The sequence below is a fragment of the Corythoichthys intestinalis genome, chromosome 13, assembly GCF_030265065.1.
Source record: "Corythoichthys intestinalis isolate RoL2023-P3 chromosome 13, ASM3026506v1, whole genome shotgun sequence".
Lineage (NCBI taxonomy): Eukaryota > Metazoa > Chordata > Actinopteri > Syngnathiformes > Syngnathidae > Corythoichthys > Corythoichthys intestinalis.
Genome location: NC_080407.1, coordinates 40,421,957 through 40,449,053, shown reverse-complemented (window position 1 = coordinate 40,449,053; position 27,097 = coordinate 40,421,957). Strand labels below are relative to the sequence as shown.

The window sequence follows — 27,097 nt, the reverse complement described above, 5'->3', positions numbered from 1 at the left end:
TTTTTCAGCTTTTTATTTTTAAAAGTTTTATCTGATTTTGGGGGGGCTTTCTTTGTTAAAATTGCAGTGGCTCTTCTCATGATAGCATTTCATGTTTTCACGTTTTATCAGAGCAACAGTGCTTTGGCACAAAGGAAACATTGGCTTCGGGCTCGAAGATGGCAAGATGAACTTGTCAGTCTGTTCATTCAATCTCTGTCGTGCCATTTGATGTCATGCCACGAGTGTGAGCAATGATCCTGCGGCAAATAAATTGCCACTGCTTGCGCTTCGGGGCGTGTCAATACATGACTAACAGCCACTTGGTGCATCATTGTCATGGGAATGTCAGCCCAGAAAGCATCTCGTACGCGCGCATTCATACACTCGCTCTCTTAGCCAGTCTAACCTCACAGCCTTCTAGCTGGATAGACGGTCTATACATTATATCATGTGTCTTTTTTGTGTCTTGCAGGTTTTAGCAAATATCCTGGTCTTGAGTGGCAGGAGTCAGAGTTTTCTGGCATTAAAGAGGAAGTCGAGCACCTGAATATGAAACAGGAAGAGCCAGAACACCCTCAACAGCAAGAGAGACAAGTACAACTTCCAATCAAAAAGCAGGAGGTAGAGACTGGTGAGCCCTTGAGGAGTGATGATTATCCGAGTGAGGCCAGCAGAAGGGCGGAGAGTCCAAGCTGCAGCAGCAGCTCAATAGAAGGATTGCAAACTGACATTTTCATCGCTCCATCAGACAGAAATGGCACCACGTCACACTCAACTTACAATGATGATGGTCACAAGAAATCTCATCGTGAAGACAAACTCTGCAAATGCTCTCAGTGTGGGAAAACCTTTGCTACTAAGTATACTTGTCGTACGCATAAGAGGAGGCACACTGGTGAAAAACCTTTTGTCTGCTCAGTTTGTGGTAAAAAATTCACTCAAAAGAGTAGCTTAAACACACACACGAAAATCCATACCGGAGAAAAACCTTTTTCCTGCTCAGTTTGTGGCCAAAGATTCGGTTACAAGAGCGCCTTCAAAAAACACACAAGAACCCACACTGGTGAAAAACCTTTTTCCTGCTCAGTTTGTGGTAAAAAATTCACTCAAAAGGGTAACTTAAACAGTCACACAAGATCCCACACTGGTGAAAAACCTTTTTCATGCTCAGTTTGTGGAAAAAGATTCACTCACAAGAGCGCCCTAAACACACACACAAGAACCCACACTGGTGAAAAACCTTTTTCCTGCTCAGTTTGTGGTCAAGGATTCACTCAAATTCACCACTTAAAAGTACACACAAGAACCCACACTGGCGAAAAACCTTTTTCCTGCTCAGTTTGTGGGCAGGGGTTCACTCTAAAGCAACACTTAAAAATACATTTAACAACCCACACCGGAATAAAACCTTTTTCCTGCTCAGTTTGTGGTCGAGGATTCATTTGGAAGGATCACATGAGGAGACACAAGTGCGTTGGTGTTCGAAGCAGTGGCCAGTAACTGTTTCGCCTGTCACCCATGCTGCCTTCCTCAGATTGTGCACGCAGGACGATTGCATTCTGTAGAGGTTCCTCAAATCCTGTTGTTCTTTTGGTGCCTTAGATGTGCTTTGACCAATCCTTGTATTATTTGGATCCACCCTATTGCCAAAAGTATTGGCTCACCTGATTTAATTCTCAAGTTGAGTGGCATTATTTATTCTATCTCCCTCTTTCAAACTGCCCTTTTCATAGTTGATATTTGAAACAGTAGACTCCAAATTACAGATGATGTAATTATGTTCGCAATTATTATTATGTAATTAATTGCACATAATGTAATGACATCAATATGGAAAAGTATGATTGGCTCACAAATAATATTTTTTTGGGGGGGTGGGGTGATTATATATAATTAAAACAAATACTACTACTACTGTTGATTGACAGTGATTTATTATGACAGAGTATTAGGGCCAATAAAGGGGTGGGGTGGGGTGGGGACTACAACATTAAAGTCATACTGTTACTAAAAGAAAAAAAGTGGTATTATTACGTAGGGATATTGTAGCTGAATAACCGGCCACGCACTTTACATACATGTACCTTAGATGGTAGCTACAATGAAGCATTAGTGCAAATCCTTCGATGGATTATGATTTTATGTAGATGAGCTAAAAGATAAAGGATTTCCTATTTCTAGGAACTGATTCTTAAACACAGCCTCGCGAGATGCTTTCAGTATTGTTCATTTTAGCGGAGGCAGCAACGCGCAACGTAAAATACGTAGCTGTTTATATTACCCCGACGTGATGCGAGGTTTATTGTCAGTAATCGTACCACTTATTATCTTATAGTGACAGTTCAACTTTTGTTATTCTCATTGTAATAGTACAACTTTAATCCCTCTCTTTTTTCGGTTCTAAAACTACAAGTTCGACATATGATATTTTTATTGAGTGTGCCTTTAATCATACCAGTCCCGGCTGATGAAAATCTCTTGACTCTGCTTTGAACTTGCTTGCTCAAAGTGCTATTCATAATAAATACTTTGTTTTGATTTAGTACAAGCCTCCTGGTCTGGTCCTTCAGAACAAACCTGTGTGTATGAAAAAAAAATATTGTACATGTGTTGTATCACTTTTGACCAGTTTACTAGAGACGGGACAAGAACCTTAAACACCTACGATACGGTAGGGTCACGACATGACACAGTAGTGTTAAAAATAATAGGAGTCCAATGTGACTAATTAGATGAATTGGTATCTTTTTTAACGCTACATGGCAAACAAATTGCCAGTAGGTTCAGTAGATTCTCAGAAAACCAACAAGACCCAGCATTTATGATATACACACTCTTAAGGCTGTGCAATTGTTTTTTTTCCACTTGCACTGTTGATGGCAATTAAAGGTCTATGTCTGTATGTTGGGGCGCAACATATCACTATGTTGACGGCTAGCGTATGATGCATGGCTCATGACATTGAAGAATTTTAAAGGGCAACTGAAGAGCTTTTCGGATTTCGCTCTTGAGTGTTTTACTCAGTTGAATTGTATTAAATGCATCATTCGCTGTCTCAAAAAGTCACATTAAAAAAGAAATAATAATAATTGACCGTGTAGTTTTTGAGTTATGGCCATAGCAACACCATAGCAACGAGGGACACGCCGTCCTGCCGACCGTTACCTCATGACGTAACTTCCAGGAAGCCTCGCCACCACTCTGAACACGGAAATATAGCACCACGCTATCCTCGCCATATATTGCAAACATTTTCTGGGTTTTACTCGAGGGATTTGTCATGCCATCTCGATGTGTAGCGATGAATTGCTCACAGGAAGACTCGAGACTCTCAGAGTGGTCCAAAAAACGTCTCCTGCAAAGGTTTGGACCGTTTTTGTGAGCATGCATACATGTCCCCAATCGGCTCATTGTTTTCATCATTTCAGCCACAACAGCTTTGAAAACCTACAACAATGCAACCTTGGTTTTACAAACACGTAAGTAGAGATCCTTAATGGCTTTTATGATTCTAAAATGTAATGCACTTCCGTTGATAAACGAGGGGGACTCCTACTGCCTGTTTGTTGAAGTGCGACATTTTTTTTTGGTTGCTGTTGCCCTGTATTAAGTAGATAGGTTTGCTGACAGGTCTACTCATGTGATTTTATGACTATATCAATAGGTATTATGTAAATTCAAATGTTCCCAGCACCAAATAGGTCCTTAGCTCGTTGTTTTTTGGCCTATCACAGGGTAAATATAAAGCCTATATATTAAACAATCCTCTGCCAGGCCCTAATGTATCAAATACATCTCAATAAAACAATAACTATTATACTTCAACATCAAGGTCTTCCTATTTGAAGAGGGAACAATAGCATCAAATAGATGCTGCTTTGACTGGGGCATTATTATTTGATCACCAGGAAATTATTATTAAATTAAAATTAGGATTCATCCAATATTTTCATGCTGCTGTGATTTTTTTTTTTTTTTTTTTTTCTCCAGGAAGCCAAACATAATAAATTAAGCGGCGGAAACCCTCAACACGATGAAAAAAGCGTTGCAAGTCAGTCGCCACCCAGTTTCCCAAAATCAAGAGAGAGTGGGTCGAGTCATATGATGACCCAAGTGATGCGGTGTCCAGCGATGATGACTGAAGAGATCCTATGAGGCCTGCCAGATGCTGAATTTCTTCCGCCTGCGACATCAGATGATGATGACTTAGGAGAAATAAATGTAGCAAATTTTGATGAGATGAAATCATAAACTAGTCATATATACAGTACACACGTTTAAAAGAAAAATCTACCTTCACATTTTAATGATAATGCATTATCTTTGTATAGAGAACACTTAATGCTACAGAAAAGAGTAAATTCATATTTCCCACTGCCACTTTCACGCCTCAGGTTAAAACATGTAGGGATTAATTGTAGTTCATCTTTCCTGGGAGCCTTTGCCATCGGTAGCGTCACGAAAGATCGATCCTGAATGGTTACCTTGGTGGAAAAATCACTGACATCGTTGTTGCTGCTATGCTAGCTGTGGGTAGTCTTCTGTTGCCTACGTCACACTTCCGGGTTTGCGAAGGGACCATTAACGGAGTGCAAAAAAACTACAAAAAAACGCAAATTATCCTTGCAATTACTTGTTGATAATGTCGTGGTTGTTTTGATGAACTCGTCCAAAGTTTATATTCGTAAAATTACGCCAAAATCCGGAAAGGTCTTCAGTTGCCCTTTAATATGAAAAGGTCGAAGCCCTCACAGGATGCTTTGAGAAAGCGCAGAAAGGAGGTGGAAGGAAAACGGGCCCCAGGGTAGAGTTACTGTTTGTCTATCATTGTCTAAAATAAAAGTGAAACATGAAAATAGCGTTTGCTTCGCAGATAGCTTGTATCTTACTGACTCCTCCACTCCAAAATCCATGAAACTGCAACAGATTGGGGCAAAGCTTGTTGTTTTTGTAATTCAGTAAGAAAATACATATAAAACCATTTACATAATAAGGGAATCTGTATTTTAGATTACTTGTTAACTGATTAAACCTCAAGGTTTCATGCATGTTCGTTTCGTAAGGACTCCAATAACGACGGCATGTTCAAAGTCAACAATTTATTGCCCTAAATTACTGACAGAGGAGTCTAAGTAGCACGATGGGTCAGTGAGCTACTCCTGTCCCAGCCCAAAAAAGATCGGAATAGACTGAAAGAGTCTTTCCGGCTTGCCCGGTATTTTATAGATGAGGATGAGGAACTGATGTTGTGTGTTCATGTGAGTTAATGTGATTGGTCAAATGTAAATGGAATTCCTGGCCATCAATGCCAGGTGGGGAGAATGTTGTTCTAAACGTCTGCTGTTGGCTTTGCCAGACTTCCAGGTGCCCCCACACTCCTGAGATCCTAGAAAAAGTGCCCTTTGCTCCCTTCTTCTCCTTCGGCCTCCCAGAGGTGAATCAACTCCAGATGGCATGTTGTCTTTTGCTGCTTTCGTTCTTCGGGTATCAATCACTTGTCCGAAGAGGTATGTTATCGAGAGGGCCCCCTGCTTAAAGAAACAGTCTCAGCTTTATTATAGGAAATGCATGTTCTTGTCTCATTACTTTTAATACATTAATACTCGTCATTAAACATCACTTCCCTTCAATCTCTATTAGAGATCGAAATAACCTATCTACTTACATTGCTGGCCATAGGTATTGGCACATCTGCAATTCTGTCAGATAATGTTCAATTTCTCCCAGAAAATGATTGCAATTACAAATGCTCTGGTAGTAATATCTTCATTTATTTTGCTTGAAATAAAAAAACAAAGAGAACAGGAAAAAAATTAAATCATTATCATTTTACACAAAACTCCAAAGATGGGCCGGACAAAAATATTGGTGCCCTTTGAAAAATCATGTGATGCTTCTCTAATTTATGTAAATAACAGCACCTGTTACTTGCCTGTGGCACATAACAGGTGGTGGCAATAACTAAATCACACTTGCAGCCAGTTTAAATGGATTAAAGTTGACTCAACCTCTGTCCTGTGTGTACCACATTGAGCCCGGAGAAAAGAAAGAAGACTAAAGAACTGTCTGAGGACTTGAGAAGCTAAATTGTGAGGAAGCAAGCATGGGCAATGTCAAGGCTACAAGTCCATCTCCAAAGACCTGAATGCTCCTGTGTCTACCCTGCGCGGTGTCATCAATAAGTGTAAAGGCCATGGCACTGTGGCCCATGGCTAACCTCCCTAGATGTGGACGGAAAAGAAAAATTGACGAGAGATTTCAACGAAAGATTGTGCGAATGGTGGATAAAGAACCTCGACTAACATCCAAACAAGTTCAAGCTGTCCTGCAGTCCATGGGTACAACAGTGTATATCCGTCGGCATCTGAATGAAAAGGGACTCTATAGGAGGATACCCAGAAAGACCCCACTTCTGGCCTAGAGACATAAAAAAAGCCAGATTGGAATTTGCCAAAACTTACCTTGGAAGAATGTTTAGACAAAAGGAGAGCTTTTTGGGAATAGGCATCAACAGAGTTTACAGGGAAAAAAAGAGAGGCCTTCAAAGAAAAGAACACAGTTCCCACAGTCCAACATGGCAGAGGTTCCCTGATGTTTTGGGGTTGCTTTGCTCCCTCTGGCACTGGACTGCCACTCATAATGCATGGCATTATGAGGTCTGAAGCCTACCAACAAATTTTGCAGCATAATGTGAGAAAGCCGGGGCTCCCTCAGAGGTCATGGGTCTTCCAGCAAGACAATGACCCAAAACACACTTCAAAAAGCACTAGAATATGGTTCGAGAGAAATCACTGGAGACTTCTAAAGTGGCCAGCAATGAGTCCAGAGATGAATCCCAAAGAACATCTGTGGAGAGATTTGAAAATCTCAGAGACCTGGAGAAGTTGGCCAAAGAAGAATGGTCTAAAATTCCTGCAGAGCATAGTAAGAAACTCATTGATGGATACCGGAAGTGTTTGTTCGCAGTTATTTTGTCTAAAGGTTGTGCTACCAAGTATTAGGCTGAGGGTGCCAATACTTTCGTCGGGCCCATTTTTGGAGTTTTGTGTAAAATAATAATTGTTTTTCATTCTCTTTTACATTTCAAGCAAAATAAATAAAGACATTACTATCAAATAATTTGTAAAGCGTACCGCAAGCAACACGTCACTTCAGCTCATTAATATTCATGACATTAGCTACTGTTGCTAAGAAGGGACAAGCCACCGTTTGTCCCTAATAGGAAATGAATGGAAATTGTGTACGAAGAAGATGTTTACAGAGCTAAACCTACCAATTCTCTCCGAAAATGATGTCCCCTGTGCCAAATTCACTGGCAAAAATGTGGAAGAACATAAAAATGTTCAGTTAAAGAGATGGCTTGAGTGTCAAAGGCTGAGAAAGACGGAAAAAAAACGAGCCGACCTCAGCATAGCCTTAGCTTTTTTATCAACGCGACTGACAATGACATTCTCCTGTTTCAACAAGCTATCCTTTACCATCAGCCCTGTCTTTCTTTTATATCCTCTGGTTGTCCTACGTCTCTGACCATTCTTGGGGTTAATGTAGTTAGTTTTGTGTAGCGATCGCAAATGCTACTCAGTGACAGCCAACAAACGCTTTTAATTTTTTCATTGATAACAAGTCTTAACTCTATAATTTATTTACACTTCCCCCTTACTAAAGTTTTTTTTTTTTTTTTTTAATAACAGAAACAGTAACAGTGGCAGTCAGATACCATTATAATTCTTTTCAGGTCATTCATTGTCAGACAGAAGCAGTACGGCACAACGCTAAAAAATAAGTTAAAAATATAAAAATGGCTTACCTTTTTGTCCTCTGAAAGACCATGCCAACCCAACAAAAATGTTTACTGCATATAAAATCTGAATGGATTCACCAAGCTGGTGTTAAAGTCAGCACAAGTTGATTCGTTCTTCACATTTTTTCCTCCCGAGTTTTTGGTTTCCGGAAACGTATGAAGAAAACATCCTTCATATGTCGTAATGTCTAGAATCGTTTCTACAAGTTCCAAAATAGCAATGTGTGATCGGCATGTTTGTTTTTGAAAGATTACCGGAGAAAAGTAGCATAAATTCCATTGTTTTTATGCGAGGGGGGGTCTATAATGTCCCACTACGGCTTTTCCGCTTTATGATGCGACGTCACGGTCTAAAAATAGCATGCGTGCGGTACGCCATTGCAATCATTTTTGGGGAGAAATTGAGCATTATCTGACAGAATTGCAGGGGTGCCAATACTTTTGGCCAGCACTGTACGTGCTTAATGTATATTGGCCTCAAATCGGCTTCGGACATGGGCAATCGGCTTTTTTTTATATATATATATATATATATATATATATATATATATATATATACACATATCTATTGGCATTTGAAAATCCCATATTGGTCATCCTCTACTAAAAACATCTTCCAGGTAATGAACACTGACATTGGTATTCTAAAGGTCTTTTCACACTTAGGACAGAGGACCTCCAATAGAGAATTTTCTATAGAAAATCATTGTTCCGGTGATGTGCTTTTAATAGTAATACTGTAGTTTCCAATAGTTGGAAAAACCTTTGCGTTAGTTTTTGGTTGGCTACTATGCAAATATGGCAAAGATTGATTGCTACTCTGACTGCCTCTGTCTAAATACCAGTGTAGAAGTGACATACAGAATAATTAAAGGCTTTTCCACTAGATGGGAGGGGCATTCAATATAAATAAGTACTGTACAACCCTGCCGTTTTATGCCTTGGCCATATAATATTATGAGTAATTGCCACATGCCCTGGTGTTCTGGTGGTCAAAAGTGTTTTGGAGAGAACATCTTGCATGCTATGTGGGCCATTCCAGAATTGGAGGACATTTTCAAATTCTAAATTCACACGAGATACCGATATTGAAAATATTTTCAAGATAATGCTTTAAAAAAATCCATATCAATGCCAGATTTGTCTTGATGATGACCAAACTGATTTGAAAATGTTGAAATGAAATGTAAATGTAATTTTTGAGGGGGAATTATTTGTTTCATTGTTTCTTGTAACCGTGGGGACGTGGATTAACCAATTTAATATTTGAAAGGACTACTTTCTGTGAAACATGTAACTGTCAATTGTATCTTGTTACAATGTTAGAGATTTGCAGTGACTCAATCATGATATGCCTTCTTCTTTTCCTTTTGGCTTTTCCCTTCAGAGGTTGCCACAGTGAATCACTTGTCTCCATCTAACCCGGTCCTCTGCATTCTCTGCTCTCACACCAACGACCTTCATTTCCTCTTTAACTACATACAATACTTATTAACTATTAACTTATTAACTACGTAAAATGTTTTTGTGTTAACACCAAATAATTTCATCAAAAAATTCCCATTGATCTTTCAGGCAAGGCAAGGCAAATTTATTTATATAGCACAATTCAACACAAGGCAATTCAAAGTGCTTTACATCACATTAAGATCATAAAAATCCCATTTAAATCAATACAATGTAAAAACCCAGACAAAAGATCACATTTAATCACAAATAGAATAAAAATAAATAAATAAAAATAAAACAGAAATAAAAATAAAATAAAAACTACGACTACTAATAATAATTGAAATCAGCAATGGAGATGAGCACAAGAGGAATAGAAAGCAGGTAGATTGAAATATATAGCCAGTTATGGATATGCAGTTCTAAACAAAAGCGTCTTTAGCCCTGATTTAAAAGAGCTAACAGTTTGAGCATACTTCAGACATTCAGGTAACTTGTTCCAGAGGTGAGGAGCATAATAACTAAATGCTACCTCACCCTGCTTTGTTCTTGGAACATGCAGAAGACCGGTTCCAGACGACCTTAGGGGTCTAGATGTCTCATAGGAATCTACCAAGTCAAGCAAGTCAAGGCCATTAAGTGTTTTGTAGACGAGCAGTAGTATTTTATAGTCTGTCCTTTGACTCACTGGAAGCCAGTGTAGCGATTTCAAAACCAGTGTAATGTGGTCCAGCTTCCTTGTATTTGTGAGGACTCTGGCTGCAGCATTCTGTACTAGCTGCAGCTTCCTGACTGATTTTTTATCACGACCTGTAAATATACCGTTGCAATAGTCCAATCTGCTGAAAATGAATGCATGCATAAGTTTTTCCATGTCTTGTTGAGTCAGAAGCCAGAGCTAATCAAACTTTTGATAGTGTATTACCTACTGATGATCAATATGTAGCAGAAAGTCAAAAAATGTAACATTTTATTTTTCAAGAATTTTTAAGCCCAAAGTTCCATCCAATTTTGGAACGCCCGTACCTTTTTAAATAAAAAGTTTTGGAAACAGTTGTCTAAGCAATGCATGAATTGATCATGTTCAAACGTGCGTAGTATTAGTAAAACACGATCATCTTGTTGTTTAAGATCTGCTGTTCACAGTCACATGCCCCATTTGGGTTTCAATCCCTGTGGATTCCTTTGCCCATCATTCAATGGACTACCACCATTATTCTGATATCAGCCAATGTATGCAAATCCACTGCTGAGGTAGCAACTCTACCATAGGCGTGGAAAGGCTGGCCTTGTGATTTCAAGGCATGCCCTGTCTACAGCAATAAACACAACTTTGGCTGCGCCCCCTTTTTTTAGCAGGTTAATGTCAACAACTATCTATCCTGGAATGCTACTTTGATAAATGTCCCTAAATGACTTGAAGTGGCATCCTTTCTGAGCTTCCGGGATCAGCCAAATGGGGTGTTTGGATCAAAACCATACACAACTTTCCAGTAAAATGGCAACATTTGGCAGTCAAACCTGCGATTGCCTCTGTCTTGTTGCTTAGGCGCCGGTGTTGTCGATAGGCTTCGAAGTTGATGGAGGGGTCGTCGTCAGAATTCAAATTCTGGCCTTTGCCTGGGCGACATACTTTAAAACGTATCCATCGGTAGCTTTGAAGACACAGATGAGAAATTATGAAAAACTGGAAAATACCTAATAGACCTAACCTTTTAGATGCCCTCAAATACTGCCTAAATACAGCTAAATGTACTCAAATACTCCCTAAAAGTTACTCAAGTACAACGAAATGTACTCAAAATTTCCCTAAAAGTTACTTAAATACAAAGTTACCTAAATGTACTCAAATACTCACCAAAACCTACTTACAGTGGGGAGAACAAGTATTTGATACACTGCCAATGGGTTTTCCCATTGACTGTGTATCAAATACTTGTTCTCCCCACTTTAAGTACAGCTAAATATACTAAAATACACCTAAATGTACTTCAATAATCCCTAAAAATGACCTAAATGTACTCCAATACTCCTAAAAAGTTACTTAAATATGACACAGGGTGGAAGTGTGATATTTTGATTTGTTTTTAGTTTTGTGTAGTATGGTTTGCTTTTATATTCATTGTTTGTAGTGTTAAGTAAAACTTGGCACGCATTGAAGTTTTGATTGTCAGGGGCATTGGAGATCCGGGAACCGCACTGGTGGTTGTTGTTTTTATCGTCACAGGCCTGCCTATGGAGAGAGCCCTCAGCAGTGGCAGTCACGAAGGACCTTGGACTCCACCCGATGCGCACACATTCAGTGCCCTCTTCTAATCGTTGGCCTGGGACTTTTATGGTTTTAGCCCTTATAAGTGCAATAATCATTGTGACCTGTCTCGTATCTCCTTGGTCGCACAGTGTCTCTCTCCACCCGGGTTCACTCCTTTTTACTCCGTGACAAATACACCTAAATGTACGACAATGCTCCTTAAAAATACCCTTTTCGATGGACTCAAATACTCCCCAAGTTTCCTAAATACAGCTAAATGTAGGCAAATACTCCCTAAACGTCACCTAAATACACCTAAATTTACATTTTCACATTTTTAGAACCATCCAGATGACTAATAAAATTAAAAATGAGTTACCTACTTTATAAATATAACTAAATGTACTTAAATACTCTCTAAAAATGATCTAAATGTACTCAAATACTTCCTAAAAGTTACCTAAATCCACCGAAATGTGTGCAAATATACACCCTAAATATTTTAACCCTTCAAATCTATGGAGTCACAGGAGTGCCAAAATTAAAAATAAATAAATAAATGAATAAATAAATAAATGAATAGGTAAATAAATGAATAAATATAAAGAGAAATAAATAAAAAATATAACGGTATACTTTGTGATTGACATTTACTTTTGGTCATTAACAACCACAAATGGAAAAAACAATGACATTTGTATTTTTTGCCTTTGCCTTTTCTGCTTGGCTTTTACATTGTCATTGTCATTTGTCGATCGCCTTTCCTCTTTGGGGAATGTAAATGGCAAATGCGCAGAGAAACGGTCTGTCAATCAAATGACGTTGGGAGGGGCTTTCCAACCAGGAATAGTAGTCGATAACTGATTATTCCTGGTTTAACTTTCCGCACATGCGCCGTACGGCTACCCAAGCGCGACCGCGGCTGTTTTGTGTGACTGACCTACGCCACTTCCTCCAATGTCGTCATGATTATAAACGCGAAGATTCGGACATAGAAAATAATTATTCTTTGAATGGTCTGGCATGTGTGTCGAATAATATATTCTATATTTTTTTACCGGTCTAGAAAAATGGATTTCTATCATTGAATCTATCACGTAAAAAGTCTATCCATATCCATATCTATCCAGTCTATCCTATCCATAAAAACTGCACGAGGAACTCGATAACCGACGTCACTTTCCTTCAGGTAAACTAGGAATAATCAGTTATCGACTACTATTTCTGGTTGGAGAGCCCCGCCCAACGTCATTTGATTGACAGACCGTTTCTCTGCGCATTTGCCATTTACATTCCTGAAGAGGAAAGGCGATCGACAAATGACAATGACGATGTAAAAGCCAAACAGAAAAGGCAAAGGCAAAAAATACAATTGTCATTGTTTTTTCCATTTGTGGTGTTCAATGACAGAAAGTAAAAGTCAATGAAAAATATTCTCATTGTTTTTTCGGTTTGTGGTTGTTAATGACCAAAAGTACATTTCAATGACAAAGTATACCGTTATATTTCTATTTATTTATATAATTATTTTTCTTTATATTTATTTATTTGTTCATTTATTTACCTATTCCTTTTATATTTATTGCTCTTTATATTTATTTATTCATTTATTTATTTTTTGTTTTGGCACTCCAGTGACTCCATACAAATCATCATTCTGGGCTTGAAAAAACAAACCGTATTGAATTATGTGTAAGTGTATGTTACACCTGTATTCCCTTTCCCCTGGTTAAAAGGGTAGCGACTAATATAATGAATAAATGAAGTCTTTTGTCCTTCCAGTTTTATTCTTGAACAGGAGGATTCCAATTTTAGTTGTGGATGAATATTTTGTGTGTGGGTGTGTGTGGGTGTGTTTTCTGTCAATACAACAGAAGAAACAATTATCAACACAAAATTATTCAAGTCAGCATAGCAAAAATCATAGCATCAGTCTGGCAATTATACATGAAACAATGCTGTGACCTTTCGGCCAAATGAAGGTACTTGGGGATATGAAAACAAGACTTTACTCAACTCGTGCCATTAGGTTGCCTATTAGCTGCACGAACTGCATGAATAACAAACTTTGCATTTTTATACGAGCAAACGTGCTATGAATAGTAGTGGAATGTACCATGTGAGCTGCAACTGAAAGGGTGTAGGACAGTTAAGAACAAAGTCATTCATGGGGGTTTTCTACACAAACGTATACATTAGAGTGTGAAAACTGATAAGATGGTATATCACATATCATATCCTAAGCCGATTTTGTAAGCCGATATTTGACAATGTGTATATATGTATATATATATATATATATATACAGTGGGGAGAACAAATATTTGATACAATGCCAATGGGAAAACCCAATGGCAGTGTATCAAATACTTGTTCTCCCCACTGTATATATACAGTATATATATATATATATATATATATATATATATATATATATCTTTTTTTTTTTTTTTTTTTAAGCACGTAGGTCAGGGTTCACTAAATCCGGACCTCGGTGCCACTTTTCCTGTCGAGTTTTCCATGTCTCCATCCTCCAACACACCTGAATCATAATAATCAGGATCATTATCAGGCTTCTGGAGAGGTTGCTGATGACATAATCATTTGATTCAGGTGTGTTAGGGGAGACGTGGAAAACACGACAGGAAAAGTGGCACTGAGGTCCGGATTTAGTGAACCCCGATGCACTGTAGGTCATGAAAGGCATTTTTCTTTTTGAATTACTTCAACAGCTTCAAATTTACAACGATGACCTGAGAGGATTAATTCAGTCTAGTGCTACAAAACCAACAAACGCAGGACTTCCTTTTCTGTATACACGCTCAGCGAAAACAGAACATCATTTTCAAATAATTAAACCCACCGTGATGTCACGAGATGTTAACAATGGAGAGTTTAAGAGGATGCGCCCCATGGTAAAGCTAATGCTACGAGTTATATTTAGAATGTAAGTATACTCAGTAAACACCTTAAAAGGCTAAAGCAATTTTGCTTATTCTCTTATGCAAGATAAAAACAAAAATTATTTATAAAAACGGCAAGCCTGATGCTTCCTGTAGCAGTTTGCCATTTGTGGCGTTATGTTTGTGCCACTATTCTGAGTCAGCAATTAAAGATTTTGAGCAAGCAATAATAGGAGTACAGGAAACAATATGAGCAAAAAAAATCTACTCTGTGCTCCATAATTGTGTTTGCATGTTAGTTTTACCCGCACAATTCCACCCTCCCGCTCAATCTGTCGACCCCTGCAATCGGTGATTTTTTTTCTCTGCGCAATCAGTTTGGCACACAAGTTGCAAATGTGCCACAAAGCCAACCAATCAGAAAGCTGGCGGAAGTACACCGATCAGGTGTGTGCCCTCCAATTAGATCACATGTTAGATTCGCCCGGAAAAAGCAAAGGAGAGACTCAGACGACAGAAGGATGACTTCTTTGGCAACAACGTATGACAGGATTTATTAGTATGATTATTGTCAAATATTACAGAACTTGTTGCTCTATTGCTTCACTCGAGAGTTAAATCAGGTGAGACAATACTTCTGGCAATAGTGTGGATGCATATCATACAAGGATAGGACAAAGCACACGTGAGGCACCAAAAGTAGCAGTTTTCAAAAGGATTTGAGGAAGCTTCACAGAATACAATCGTCCTGCGTGCAAAATCTGATGTAGCAATCATTGATGACTAGCGGTGTAACGGTACACAAAAATCTCGGTTCGGTACGTACGTCGGTTTTGAGGTCACAGTTCGGTTCATTTTCGGTACAGTAAGAAAACAAAATACAAAATATAAATGTGCTAGTTTTTTATTACACACTTTTGTGCTTTCAACAATAGGAACATTAGCCTATACAAAGCTAGAATTCTGCTCAAAAATAGAAAATACAATATTCTGAAATGTAGATATTTTGAAAAACAAAATAAAAATAAATAACTTTGGCTAAGACTTTATTTTAAAAAATATCTGATGGGCAAAATTGAACAGTTGCAACACTGAACAGTTTCAAGTTTCTCATATTAACTTTATGACCATAGCCTCGAAAAGTAAGGGTTATTAGGGCTGTCAAACGATTAAAATTTTTAATTGAGTTAATCACAGCTTAAAAATTAATTCATCAGAATTAATCACAACTCAAACCATCTCTAAAATATGCCATATTTTTCTGTAAATTATTTTTGGAATGGAAAGATAAGACACAAGACGGATATATACATTCAACATACTGTACATAAGTACTGTATTTGTTGATTATAACCAGGGGTGCACATAATTTTTTTGCCCAGGTTCTCAGAGGAGGACCTGGAGATGTGACTTGGTCCTCATTGAGCTTGAGAGCCAACCCGCCTGATGCGATAAATTTATGACAAGCTTCACTTAGAGCCAATTAACTTTAATTAATTATATTAACAATTAATGCTTGATTAACATCAACTGGCACAACAAAATTGCCATTACTTTGAAATGTAAAGAAATAAAAAGCACCAATTCAAAATAAAGGGCATTATGCGGCTCCCACATTAACTCCAACCCTTTTTAACCCTCGTGGCATGCATTTTTTTTGGCGACACAACGCATGTCAGTGTACATTATTTGGACGTGAACTTAAAGTGTGATAACTCAGCCATTTATGAATATTTTTTGACTTCCAATCATTCAAAATGTTCGGTGGCATTAGACCGATCCATACATATATAGTTTTTAATTTATTTATTTATTCCCCCCCCTCCCTTAGGACAGTACAAGTCCTAAACGTGACTATAAAGAAAACTAACTGAACTGTATATACATATACATAAAATTTCTAGGTGAATATTTCATATGGCCTAATTAGGGCTTTGAATTATTCAAAAAGTGGTGACAATTTTTTTTTTCAATACATGCCAATTTTTTTGACAATAGCAGTTTCCCCAAAAACCTCACACAATTCATGTCAGTGAGCATTATTTGGACGTGAACTTGAAGTGTGATAACTCAGCCATTTATGAATATTTTTTTACTTCCAATCATTCAAAATGTTCGTTGGCATTAGACCTATCCATACATGTATCGTTTTTATTTATTTATTTATTCCCCCCGCCCCTTAGGACAGTACAAGTCCTAAAAGTGACTATAAAGAAAACTAACTGAACTGTACGCACATATACATAAAATTTCTCGGTGAATATTTCTTATGGCCTAATTAGAGCTTTGAATTAGTCAAAAAGTGGTGACAATTTTTTTTTCCATACTTGCCCATTTTTTTGACAATAGCAGTTTCCCCAAAAACCTCGCACAATTCATGTCATTGTACATTATTTGGATGTGAACTTGAAGTGTGATAACTCAGTCATTTATGAATATTTTTTGACTTCCAACTATTCAAAATGTTCGATGCCATTAGACCTAGCCATACATATATAGTTTTTAATTTATTTATTTATTCCCCCCACCCCTTTGGACAGTACAAGTCCTAAAAGTGACTATAAAGAAAACTAACTGAACTGTACATACATATACATAAGATTTCTAGCTGAATATTTCATATGGCCTAATTAGAGCTTTGAATTAGTCAACAAGTGGTGACAATTTTTTTTTCCATACATGCCCATTTTTTTGACAATAGCAGTTTCCCCAAAAACCTCGCACAATTCATGTCAGTGTACATTATTTGGATGTGAACTTGAAGTGTGATAACTCAGTCATTTATGAATATTTTTTGACTTCCAACTATTCAAAATGTTCGATGCCATTAGACCTATCCATACATATGTAGTTTTTAATTTATTTATTTGTTCACCCCGCCCCTTAAGACAGTACAAGTCCTAAAAGTGACTATAAAGACAACTAACTGAACTGTATACATATACATAAAATTTCTAGGTGAATATTTCATATGGCCTAATTAGAGCTTTGAATTAGTCAAAAAGTGGTAACAACATTTTTTTCCAATACATGTCAATTTTTTTGACAGTAGCATTTTCCCCAAAAACCTCACACAATTCATGTCAAGTGTACATTATTTGGACGAGAACTTGATGTGTGATAACTCAGTCATTTATGAATATTTTTTTACTTCCAGTGTTTCAAAATGTCTAATGGCAACAGGCCTATCCATCCATACGTAGATTTTAAGTTATTTATTTACCCCCGCCTTAGAACAATAAATAGTCATTAAAAAATGGTTGTTTGAAGAGAACTAACTGTATTTTATATATACACACACAAACATATTTGGCCCAAAACTCACAACTATGAACAATTGACAGAATGTATGCAAATAAAACAATTAACTGCAATAGAACAATGAACTAACAGCAATAACAGCAATAAACAGCAACAATAGCAACAACAGCAACAAGAACTAATAACTTTTTAACAGTTAAGGCATGTTTTTTTCATATGCTTGTAGCATATGGGAATCCCACACGTGGCACACTTGTTTGATGCTCTGAGTGGTGCAGGGCAAAGCCTACATTGTCGCCTTCTCTTTGCGTCATCCTGCTGTACTGCAACTGGCAGCTCACCTGCAGAAGCCACCTGTGCACTTTTCTCCGGCCTCTGATGCTCTCTTCTGGAGATTTCGGGCGAAACAAGGGCCTTTGCCACTTCCAGCAAAAAAAGTCGTCTTCTATACAATTTCTGGCGGTTCCAGTCTGGCTGTATTTGTGTGTACAGCACAAAAGCATTGAATGCTGATATGTCTATCATGTGCTGGAAAAGGCACACGGGCCATCGTTGCGCCCGCCGCCGGCATGAATAAGTGGCACATGCCTGCAAAAAACAAAAAACATCAGCTTGAAATAAATCTTTGAAAAAGTCAGTACTTATGTTTACCTGATCCAGGTGATCCACTGCTCCCTTGCATTTGTTGTAATCATGGATCATCCTTGGTTTTGGTTTCGATCCCTCCACCACCTCCGGATCACGATGCTTTGTGCTCATCAGTAGCACAATTTTGCCTTTCTTGGGGATGTAAGAGACTAAAGTGCACTCCTTTGTGAAGGCAAATAGGCTGAATGAAAAATAAAATCCAAGTTTATTCATATAGCAATTTTTATATATAAAAATGCAGCACAAAGTCGAGATGATAATACAACATAAAACCCACCTTGAAAGTGGCTGTCTGGTGAACGACCTTAGGAGCACTGGTGGAAGTTCGCTTTTATTTTTTCGAAGGGTGCCCACCAACGTGATCCTTTTTTTTTTTCAGCTCTGCAGCCAGGGGGAACGATGTGAAAAAATTATCCGTCGTCACCGTGTGGCCGTCTAGATTGTTGCATAGTCGTAGCACCACTCCCATGCCAACGTTTGGTTCGCGCCGGGCCCCTGGAGCTTTCCCTGTGTAAACCTCCAAATTCAGCGCGTAGGAGGTGGCGACATCACACGCTGCCCACACTTTCAGCCCGTACGTGGCAGGCTTGCTCGGTAGGTATTGTTTGAACGAGCAGCGGCCCCGAAACGAGACCAGCTGCTCATCCACGCAGATGTCCCTGCCGGGGTAAAACATCATTTGCAGGCGGCTGTTCCACTTGCTCCAAACGTCTTGGATCGGTGCTAGCTTGCTCCGATGATAACGTTGTGGCCGGTGCAACTTGTCGTCAAATCGCAGGGCTCTGTTGATCAGGCCAAACTTGAAGGAGGACATAGTTGCAGCGAACATCGGACGACCCAGTTCCTTGTCCCACAGGCTCTTCGTAGACTCGTCTTTAGATTTGTACATCCCAGCTAAAATTAGAAGCCCTAAGTATGCACGGAGTTGCTGTGCGGTGATCGTAGTCCAGCGCATAATCGTTCTCTGCCCTTGCAAATTAGTCATTGCGACTATGTGGTCAATAATTTCGTCGGTCAAAAATAAATCGAATGCGGCGACGGGGCAACTGATCCGGGCAATGGCGTAAGAAGTTGGCCCACTGTTGGATAGTGCCGGAGGTACAAAGTGACCGGCCACTTCGTGTGATCTAGACCACATGATTTTTTTATTTTTGGATCGCCAAATGTTTTGTCCACTCACGTCTTCTTGCAAATCATCTTGCACTTTCTTTTCACCCATATCCTCCTCCATATCCTCTTCCTCCGTATCGTCAGATTCGTCACCCGCTACATCGTCATCAGAATCCTCTTCTGTTTGTCCCCCTTCTGCCGGGCAATCAGGAACAAAATCCTCATCGGAATGGTCCGAGGTGTCGGAGGAAAAAAAATCCTCCGGTTCGGATATTCCCTCCATAACCAAACGCCGTGCTTCGTCGACTGAGAATTTCCTTTCCATCCTGCACAAGTCAGTGTTGGTAGGTAATGGTCGCTGGGTAGTTGGCCCTCTATATACATTTGGCCGAAGAGGTCACGATCAGATCCAATCGGATTTCAAGATTCAAACAGCCGACCAATAACAGTTGAGAGTCGAACAGGTTTTTATTTGAATTATCCGCCTTTCCGACAGTGGTCAGTCATCTACTTTTCCCATGGCGGTCATTCAGATCTTTACCTTTGAAGCAGCGCCCGGGTGAACACGCCCACAAGTGCTTTGGCCGCGCTACGAAGAGGCGCACACACGCAAGTTCACGACACTTGATTTTGCAACAGCAAGGTATGCGCGCGACAATTCTTTTGCATTGCTTTGCAGAGGTTTCTGCAAAGCAATGCAAAACAATTGTCGCGCGCGTGCATGCGCGTCTACGCGTGCGTGCATGCGTATCCAGGGTGCGGTGCACGTTTACATGCAAAATTATTATTTGGGCTTTAGTGCGACCTGCTGGTGTAGTGGTGTAAGCACTCAACAAATTTTTTTCCTTCACATACAATAGACTCCACGGCACTGAAGAGACAGATACCAAAATCCCGGCAAATGCATTGAAATACGACAGATTTATATTATATCAAAGATTATGAATTATAATGGATGTCTATACGTCCAAATAATGTACATAGCATGTTTTGAATAAAGTATGTGGGTGGCTCCCAAATGCAATAACATATAAATCACCGCACAATGCCATTTTTAACTTTAACTTGTTTTCACAACCCAGGGGAAATTTCAGCTCCCAAGTGTTTACTTTTCAATGCTCTCTCTTTGATTGAAAATACAAAAAACATGAAAATGTACATAATATGTACCTGCATGCCACGAGGGTTAAAAGTGGGATGTCCTCCTCATAAGACCTTATTGAACGTGCATGTTTAGCTTCGTAAAATGCGAGCAAAAACACGTTTGTCAGTGCATGTCGCTGTTCATTACCTTTATTCCGCCACTTGTCCATAGGGCGAGCGGGGTCCTGTTTGACATCGATAGTTTGCTTAATTGCCACATGCTCTGTTTTTTTTGTGCTTTTCAAAGTTTGGACGGCTGAAATTCTTTGACCCAACATAAAATGCGCTGCTCTTATCGGCGACATTGGGATTCTCACAGCACATTTTGTACCGCATTTCCATGCGAGCATCATTTGCTTCTAGCCATGGTACCTCCTACTTTTCAGCAAAAGTCAATTTTTTCGGTAGCTCCGGTGACGTCTCTGTCGTCTGTCTGTCTTTTGACGGGGGTGGGGGAACACGGAAGTAATTACTCAGTGTGGCCTGCCTCTTTGACATTTTGAGAAGTTATTTTCTCGTGTCCGCCGCAAATACGGTGGTCAGCCATAGGTACGCAAAAGCGTAGGGAAGTCGTTGAGGGCCAGCGCGTTTGTCTACATCCGGAACGCATGCGCGCATGCGGACCACTTATGTGCACCCCTGATTATAACATTAAATCCACAAGATGGCATTAACATTAACATTCTTTCTGTTCAAGACATTTTCTTTTTGCAAAAACAAACACACAACAGAGCCTTAGAACAGTAACAAAAACAGTATTATTTATAATGTGTGCAAAGTGTGTGTAGTGTTCACATAAATGTGGCCCTCTTCGCTACTCATCCTCTAGCCAGTCGCTGAGGCAAACCAACTTACATTTTCTGAAAATTGTTTCATCTATATTCTTTTTTAATTTGAATTCCCCACCCAGAGGGCCAACCTGATTTTCTTCCACGTTTGCATTTAACCGTTACCCACGCTGCTCACTGCACTTCTGAGTGGTACGACGGCCCTGGCCGTTTAATTGTTATCTTTCTTGACTGTCAGTCAGCCGATCGTCGTGTCCGCCAGCTTGCTGCCTCCCCTCCCAACGTGACTTACTCTGATTGACGACGGACGGGCAGACGACGTCGCCGCCGCTGATGGGCCACCCGAGGAAGGGTGCCGACTTAAAAAACTAGCCGCTGTCCGTCATGTATCCATTGCGCAGCGCTTTGTTTACATTTGTGGCAATAACGGCAATTGCTTTACGGCAGCTAAGCCGATACAAGGTAGTTTGAGCTCGCATCCCCGCGTATGTGTTGTATTGTGCCTGAGTCTTGGTAACCAAATAAAGGCAGCGTTAACAAAAGTCATCTGATCGCTCGTCATTTTTGCAGTCAACACTCTGAGAGTTCGCAACTTCGCATTTGAAAGCATACGTGCCGCGTACCTCCTCGCCAGCTGTTTGCTCGCCATTCATTCACCTGTGCATTTGATCGCTATTTTGTTACGCTTTTGCTTTTTTGGTGAGGTATTTTGTATTCATTCGTTATTGCATCGTTTTTGTTCACCACTGTAAATAATTGCACCGCAGCAGTAGAGGTAAACTGCCGTTTTCGTTCAACCCATTTTGTTTAGTGTACAAGCCAGGGTAGTGGCTGTCTTATTTCCTTTTTACGATCAGGGTTTACTTAGCGGGTGGGTTTTTGGTGTAGTTTCATTTTGTTTGTTGTTTTGGCCTGGGCTTACACTGAAGCCAGCTTCTTCCACATTTTGTATATTTTGTTCATTGCGAATTCGACTTGTGTAAATAAATTTGTCTCCATTTGTAACTTGTGTGTGTGGCTCGTTTTATGTTACGCCCTTAGCGAGCCGCCTGTGGGACGTAACAGTGGGATTATGGGATGCATGAGTGGGCATTCCGCGCTTGCGTTAAATGCGTCAAACATTTTAACGTGATTAATTCAAAAAATAATTACCGCCCGTTAACGCGCTCAATTTAACAGCACTTTACATTACGTTAGAAACTCGTTCGGTACGCCTCCGTTCCGAACCGAGGACCAAGTACCGAAACGGTTCAATACAAATACATGTACCGTTACACCCTTATTGATGACAGACAAAGCAGTCATTGGCCACTGCTTCTCACACAGCCACACACGTGTCTCTTCATCTGATCCTTCCAAGTGAATCCTTCACCACAAACTGAGCAGGAAAAGGTTTTTTTGCCAGTGTGGGTTCTTGAGTGTGTGTTTAAGTGGCTTTTTTGACTGAATCTTTGACCACAAACTGAGCAGGAAAAAGCTTTTTCGCCAGTGTGGGTTCTTATGTGCATGTTTAAGTTGCTCTTTCGACTGAATCTTCGGCCACAAACTGAGCAGGAAAAAGGTTTTTCACCAGTGTGGTTTCTTATGTGTACTATTAAGTGTTGCTTTTCAGTGAAACCTTGACCACAAACGGAGCAGGAAAATGGTTTTTTGCCAGTGTGGGTTCTTGAGTGTTTGTTTAAGTTGCTCTTCCAAGTGAATTTTTTACCACAAACTGAGCAGACAAAAGCTTTTTCGCCAGTGTGAGTTGTTCTGTGTGTGCTTAAGGCGCTATTTGTACTGAATCTTTGGCCACAAACTGAGCAGGAAAAAGGCTTTTCGCCAGTGTGGTTTCTTGAGTGTGCACTTAAGTGGCTCTTTTGACTGAATTTTTTACCACATACTGAGCAGGAAAAAGCTTTTTCGCCAGTGTGGGTTCTTGCGTGTGTGCTTAAGGCGCTCTTTGTACTGAATCTTTGACCACAAACTAAGCAGGAAAAAGGCTTTTCGCCAGTGTGGGTTCTTGAGTGTGTGTTTAAGTTGCTCTTGTGACTGAATTTTTTACCACACACTGAGCAGGAAAAAGCTTTTTCGCCAGTGTGGGTTCTTGTGTGTTCGTTTAAGCCAGCCTTTCGACTGAATCTTTGGCCACACACTGAACAGCAAAAAGGTTTTTCGCCGGAGTGTGCTCTCGAGTGTTTGTTAAAGGTGCTCTTTTGACTGAATCTTTGACCACAAAATGAGCAGACGAAAGGTTTTTCGCCAGTATGGGTTCTTGTGTGTTCGTTTAAGCCACCCTTTTGACTGAATCTTTGGCCACAAATTGAGCAGCAAAAAGGTTTTTCGCCAGTGTGTGTCCTTGAGTGTGCGCTGAAGTGGCTCTTCCATGTGAATTTTTGACCACAAACTGAGCAGACAAAAGGTTTTTCACCAGTGTGGGTTCTTGTGTGTTTTGTTAAGTCTCGCGTCTTAACAAAACGTTTTCCACAAACAGAGCAGGAAAAAGCTTTTTCGCCAGTGTGGGTTCTTGTGTGTTCATTTAAGCCACCCTTTCGACTGAATCTTTGGCCACAAACTGAGCAGGAAAAAGGTTTTTCACCAGTGTGGGTTCTCGAGTGTGTGTTGAAGGTGCTCTTTTGACTAAATCTTTGGCCACAAACTGAGCAGCAAAAAGGTTTTTCGCCAGTGTGTGTTCTTGAGTGTGCGCTTAAGTGGCTCCTCCAAGGGAATTTTTTACCACAAACTGTGCAGACAAAAGGTTTTTTATCAGTGTGGGTTCTTGTGTGTTTTGTTAAGTCTCGTGTCTTGGCAAAATGTTTTCCACAAACTGAGCAGGAAAACGTTTTTTCTTCGGTGTGGGTTGTTACGTGTCTATTTAAGTTGCTCTTCTGAATGAATTTTTGACCACAAACTGAGCAGACAAAAGGTTTTTCACCAGTGTGGGTTCTGGTGTGTGCGTTTAAGTTGCTCTTCTGAGTGAATTTCTGACCACAAACTGAGCAGATAAAAGGCTTTTCACCAGTGTGGCTCCTCATATGCATACGACAAGTATAGTTATTAGCAAAGGTTTTCCCACACTGAGAGCATTTGCAGAGTTTACCGTCACAGTGAGATTTCTTCTGACCACCATCTTTGAAAGGGGAGTGTGACGTGGTGCCATTTCTATCTGATGGTGCGATGAAAATGTGTGCTTGCAATCCTGTTGAGTTGCTGCTGCCACTTGGAGGCTCTATCCCTCTGTTGACCTCACTCAGACCATCCTCACTCTTCAAGGGCTCACCAGTCAACATGGGGATATCGTCCTCCTCTTTAACGTATGGCAGCTCTACCTCCTCCTTTTTGAGTGGAAGTTGCAGTTCTCTATTTTGCTGTTGAGGGTGCTCTGGCTCTTCCAGTTTCATATGTGGGTGCTCCACTTCCTCTTTAACGCCAGGAGACTCAGACTCCTGCCACTCAGGACCAAGATATTTGCTGAAACCTGCAAGACACAAGAAGATAAATGATATATCTTATAGAACTTCTATGCAGCTGGTAGGCCGTGAAGGTAGACTGGCTGAGAGAGCCAGAGTCTACATATGCGCGCGTACCAGATGCATTCTGGGCTGTCTTTCCCATGACGGTGATGAACCGATTGGCTATTGGTCATCGTGCATAGACGCGCCGTCATCTTTCAGGCGCAAGCAGTGGCAATTTTATTTATTTATTTTATTATTATTATATATTGATTTTTTTATTCATTGTTTGTGACTGCAATTTTTTCCCCAATTTTAATCATGACTTGAGTATTCTTTTCACCAAATACTTTTTTATTTGTACTTGAGTACATTGTTTTAGACGACTACTTTGACTTGATTCATATTATTTTGAACGCTACTTTTACTTGATTCAAAATTTGGGGTACTCTACTTTCCTCTGCTGAAAAGGAAGTGATTCAAGAATGTCCCTAAATTAAGTATAAATTATAAATAAAATAAATCCAGGGTTTCCCCTAGGATTTCTTGAAGCTGTGGTGGTGGGACAGCCTCACCATGTCAACCATGGCAAAATTGCCTCATATCATGACAAATTAGACTTTTTTTTTTCCCAAGAAGAGCCATAACAAAGATCTATTTGAAATATTTCATTAGCCAGGCTAATTTCGTCGCTCTCAGCTACAGTAGATGTACTGTACGTAAGATGCGTAGCTAATTACAGCTACGTTACCCTTCGTAATAGGGTAGCAAACGTACGACTTACATGTCATAGTCCTTTTTTTCCTTTTATTTGGCCCTAATTTGGAATGAGATCGACGACAAGCTAAAAGGGTTGAAACTCATCTCCACCTTTAAAGGGATCCTCTACCTTAAAGAGCATATGACACAAGAAAAAAAGTCTTAAATGGCATTATTATGTGAATTAGAATCATATTTTGAGACGATTCGACTATATACAACAATTTAGCAAAGCGCAGATGACGAGAAATTAGTTTTTTAATCTGCCGGTTAGCCACGCCTACCATTATAGGGCTTTAGCGTCCCCAACAGGTGGATGACGTCAGCGGTAGACTGGGCTAATCGGTTTTACTATTCAGCCCATTGGGGGGAATTATTCAGAACGAGGAAAACGTGACGAAGAGAGCCGCAAAATGTCATTGTTTCAGTCTCTCTACTCCAATATTTTTACAGGATATTCTTTTTATCCAAGTATCTTTTCCCCAATAGCTATATAAATGGCTTGAGAAGGACCAGTCAGCCCGTCAAGGGGGAACTATTCACAACGAGGAAAACGCGACGAAGAGAGCGGCAAAATGTCAGTGTTTCTGTCTCTTTACTACAATATTTTAACAGGATATTCTTTTTGTCCAAGTATTTTCCCCAATTGCTAAATAAATGGCATGGTCATGACAAATAACAGTCTTGTGCTGAATGGAATATGAAATAATAAAAATGCATTTATTCAGGACGACATGGCAAAATTACTCCATAATGGTCAAAACTGTCGACTTCACCTTTACTGTAGCACCTCCCGAACGATATTTTATGACACCTAAATCGGACATATGTCATTTCCCTTCCCCGGCTTCGGAGAATGTAAACAAACCAGAAGGCGTGACAGCTAGCCGACATGCTAACCCGGACCGAGTGGTGTTTCAAAGTCTTCCAAGCGGAAAATCACAAATAACTAGCCTGGATTATTTGACATGACGACCCGGTTGTCGATTGTCTTCGCGGATCGGCAAACCGCCCGGCGGAGAGCAATTTACAGTTCGTTCCCGGAGGAGGGTGGCTGGAGTTGTTGTGTAGCTAACGTGCTGCTGCTAATGAGCATTAGGAGAGCTTTTTACATGCCTATCAATGATCAAACGTAAGTAGTCCTTTATATAAAGGAAGTTTGTAGTGTTTACTTTGTAATCGCTGTATTCGTATTTGACATAATACAAAACAAGATGTTTACTCACTTCCTCGTAAGTCCAATGGTCCCACAGTAAATATCCACGGTGAATGGGAACCTTTTCAAACTCCAAAAAGGCGCATACGCCTCTCCCTCATACAGAAGGATTTTTCTGCAGCCGTTTGGCTGGCGTGATGCGAAAAATAAACATATTAATCCGCAAAATCAGCTGAATCCTTCGTCCTCATACACAACAGTACACTGTAGCATGAAGAGGACGTCTTCTACCGTACACGTCACAGCGCCCTCCTCCTCAATGCAAGACCGAAGCCGGAAGTCACTCATTTTCATGGCGCAGGATTAAAAAAACTAAATAAAAATAGCGATCGCTTCCACACATATCCAAGCGGTC

At 39.9% G+C, this 27,097-nt stretch overlaps 1 protein-coding gene across 7 annotated transcripts in view; it reads right to left on the bottom strand.

Annotated features, from left to right (window-relative positions):
- Nucleotides 1–1,480: 1,480 nt before the first annotated feature.
- LOC130928932 (uncharacterized) overlaps nucleotides 1,481–27,097 on the bottom strand; it is a 36,432-nt gene continuing 10,815 nt past the window's right edge. Inside the window, exons 3-5 of one of the 7 annotated variants that reach the window (XR_009066759.1) lie at nucleotides 24,416–24,793; nucleotides 10,754–10,887; nucleotides 1,481–5,510 (exon numbers count right to left, since the gene is read on the bottom strand). Coding sequence is in view for 3 of the 7 variants with exons in the window: in XM_057855757.1 (XP_057711740.1) it covers nucleotides 10,835–10,887; nucleotides 24,416–24,793 (431 nt within the window). In the remaining 4 variants the exon portion in view is untranslated. Of the gene's footprint in view, nucleotides 5,511–8,242; nucleotides 10,888–14,096; nucleotides 18,236–18,298; nucleotides 24,794–27,097 lie in introns of those variants that run through there. The other 6 variants (XR_009066757.1, XR_009066758.1, XM_057855758.1 and 3 more) reach the window with 6 other exon arrangements.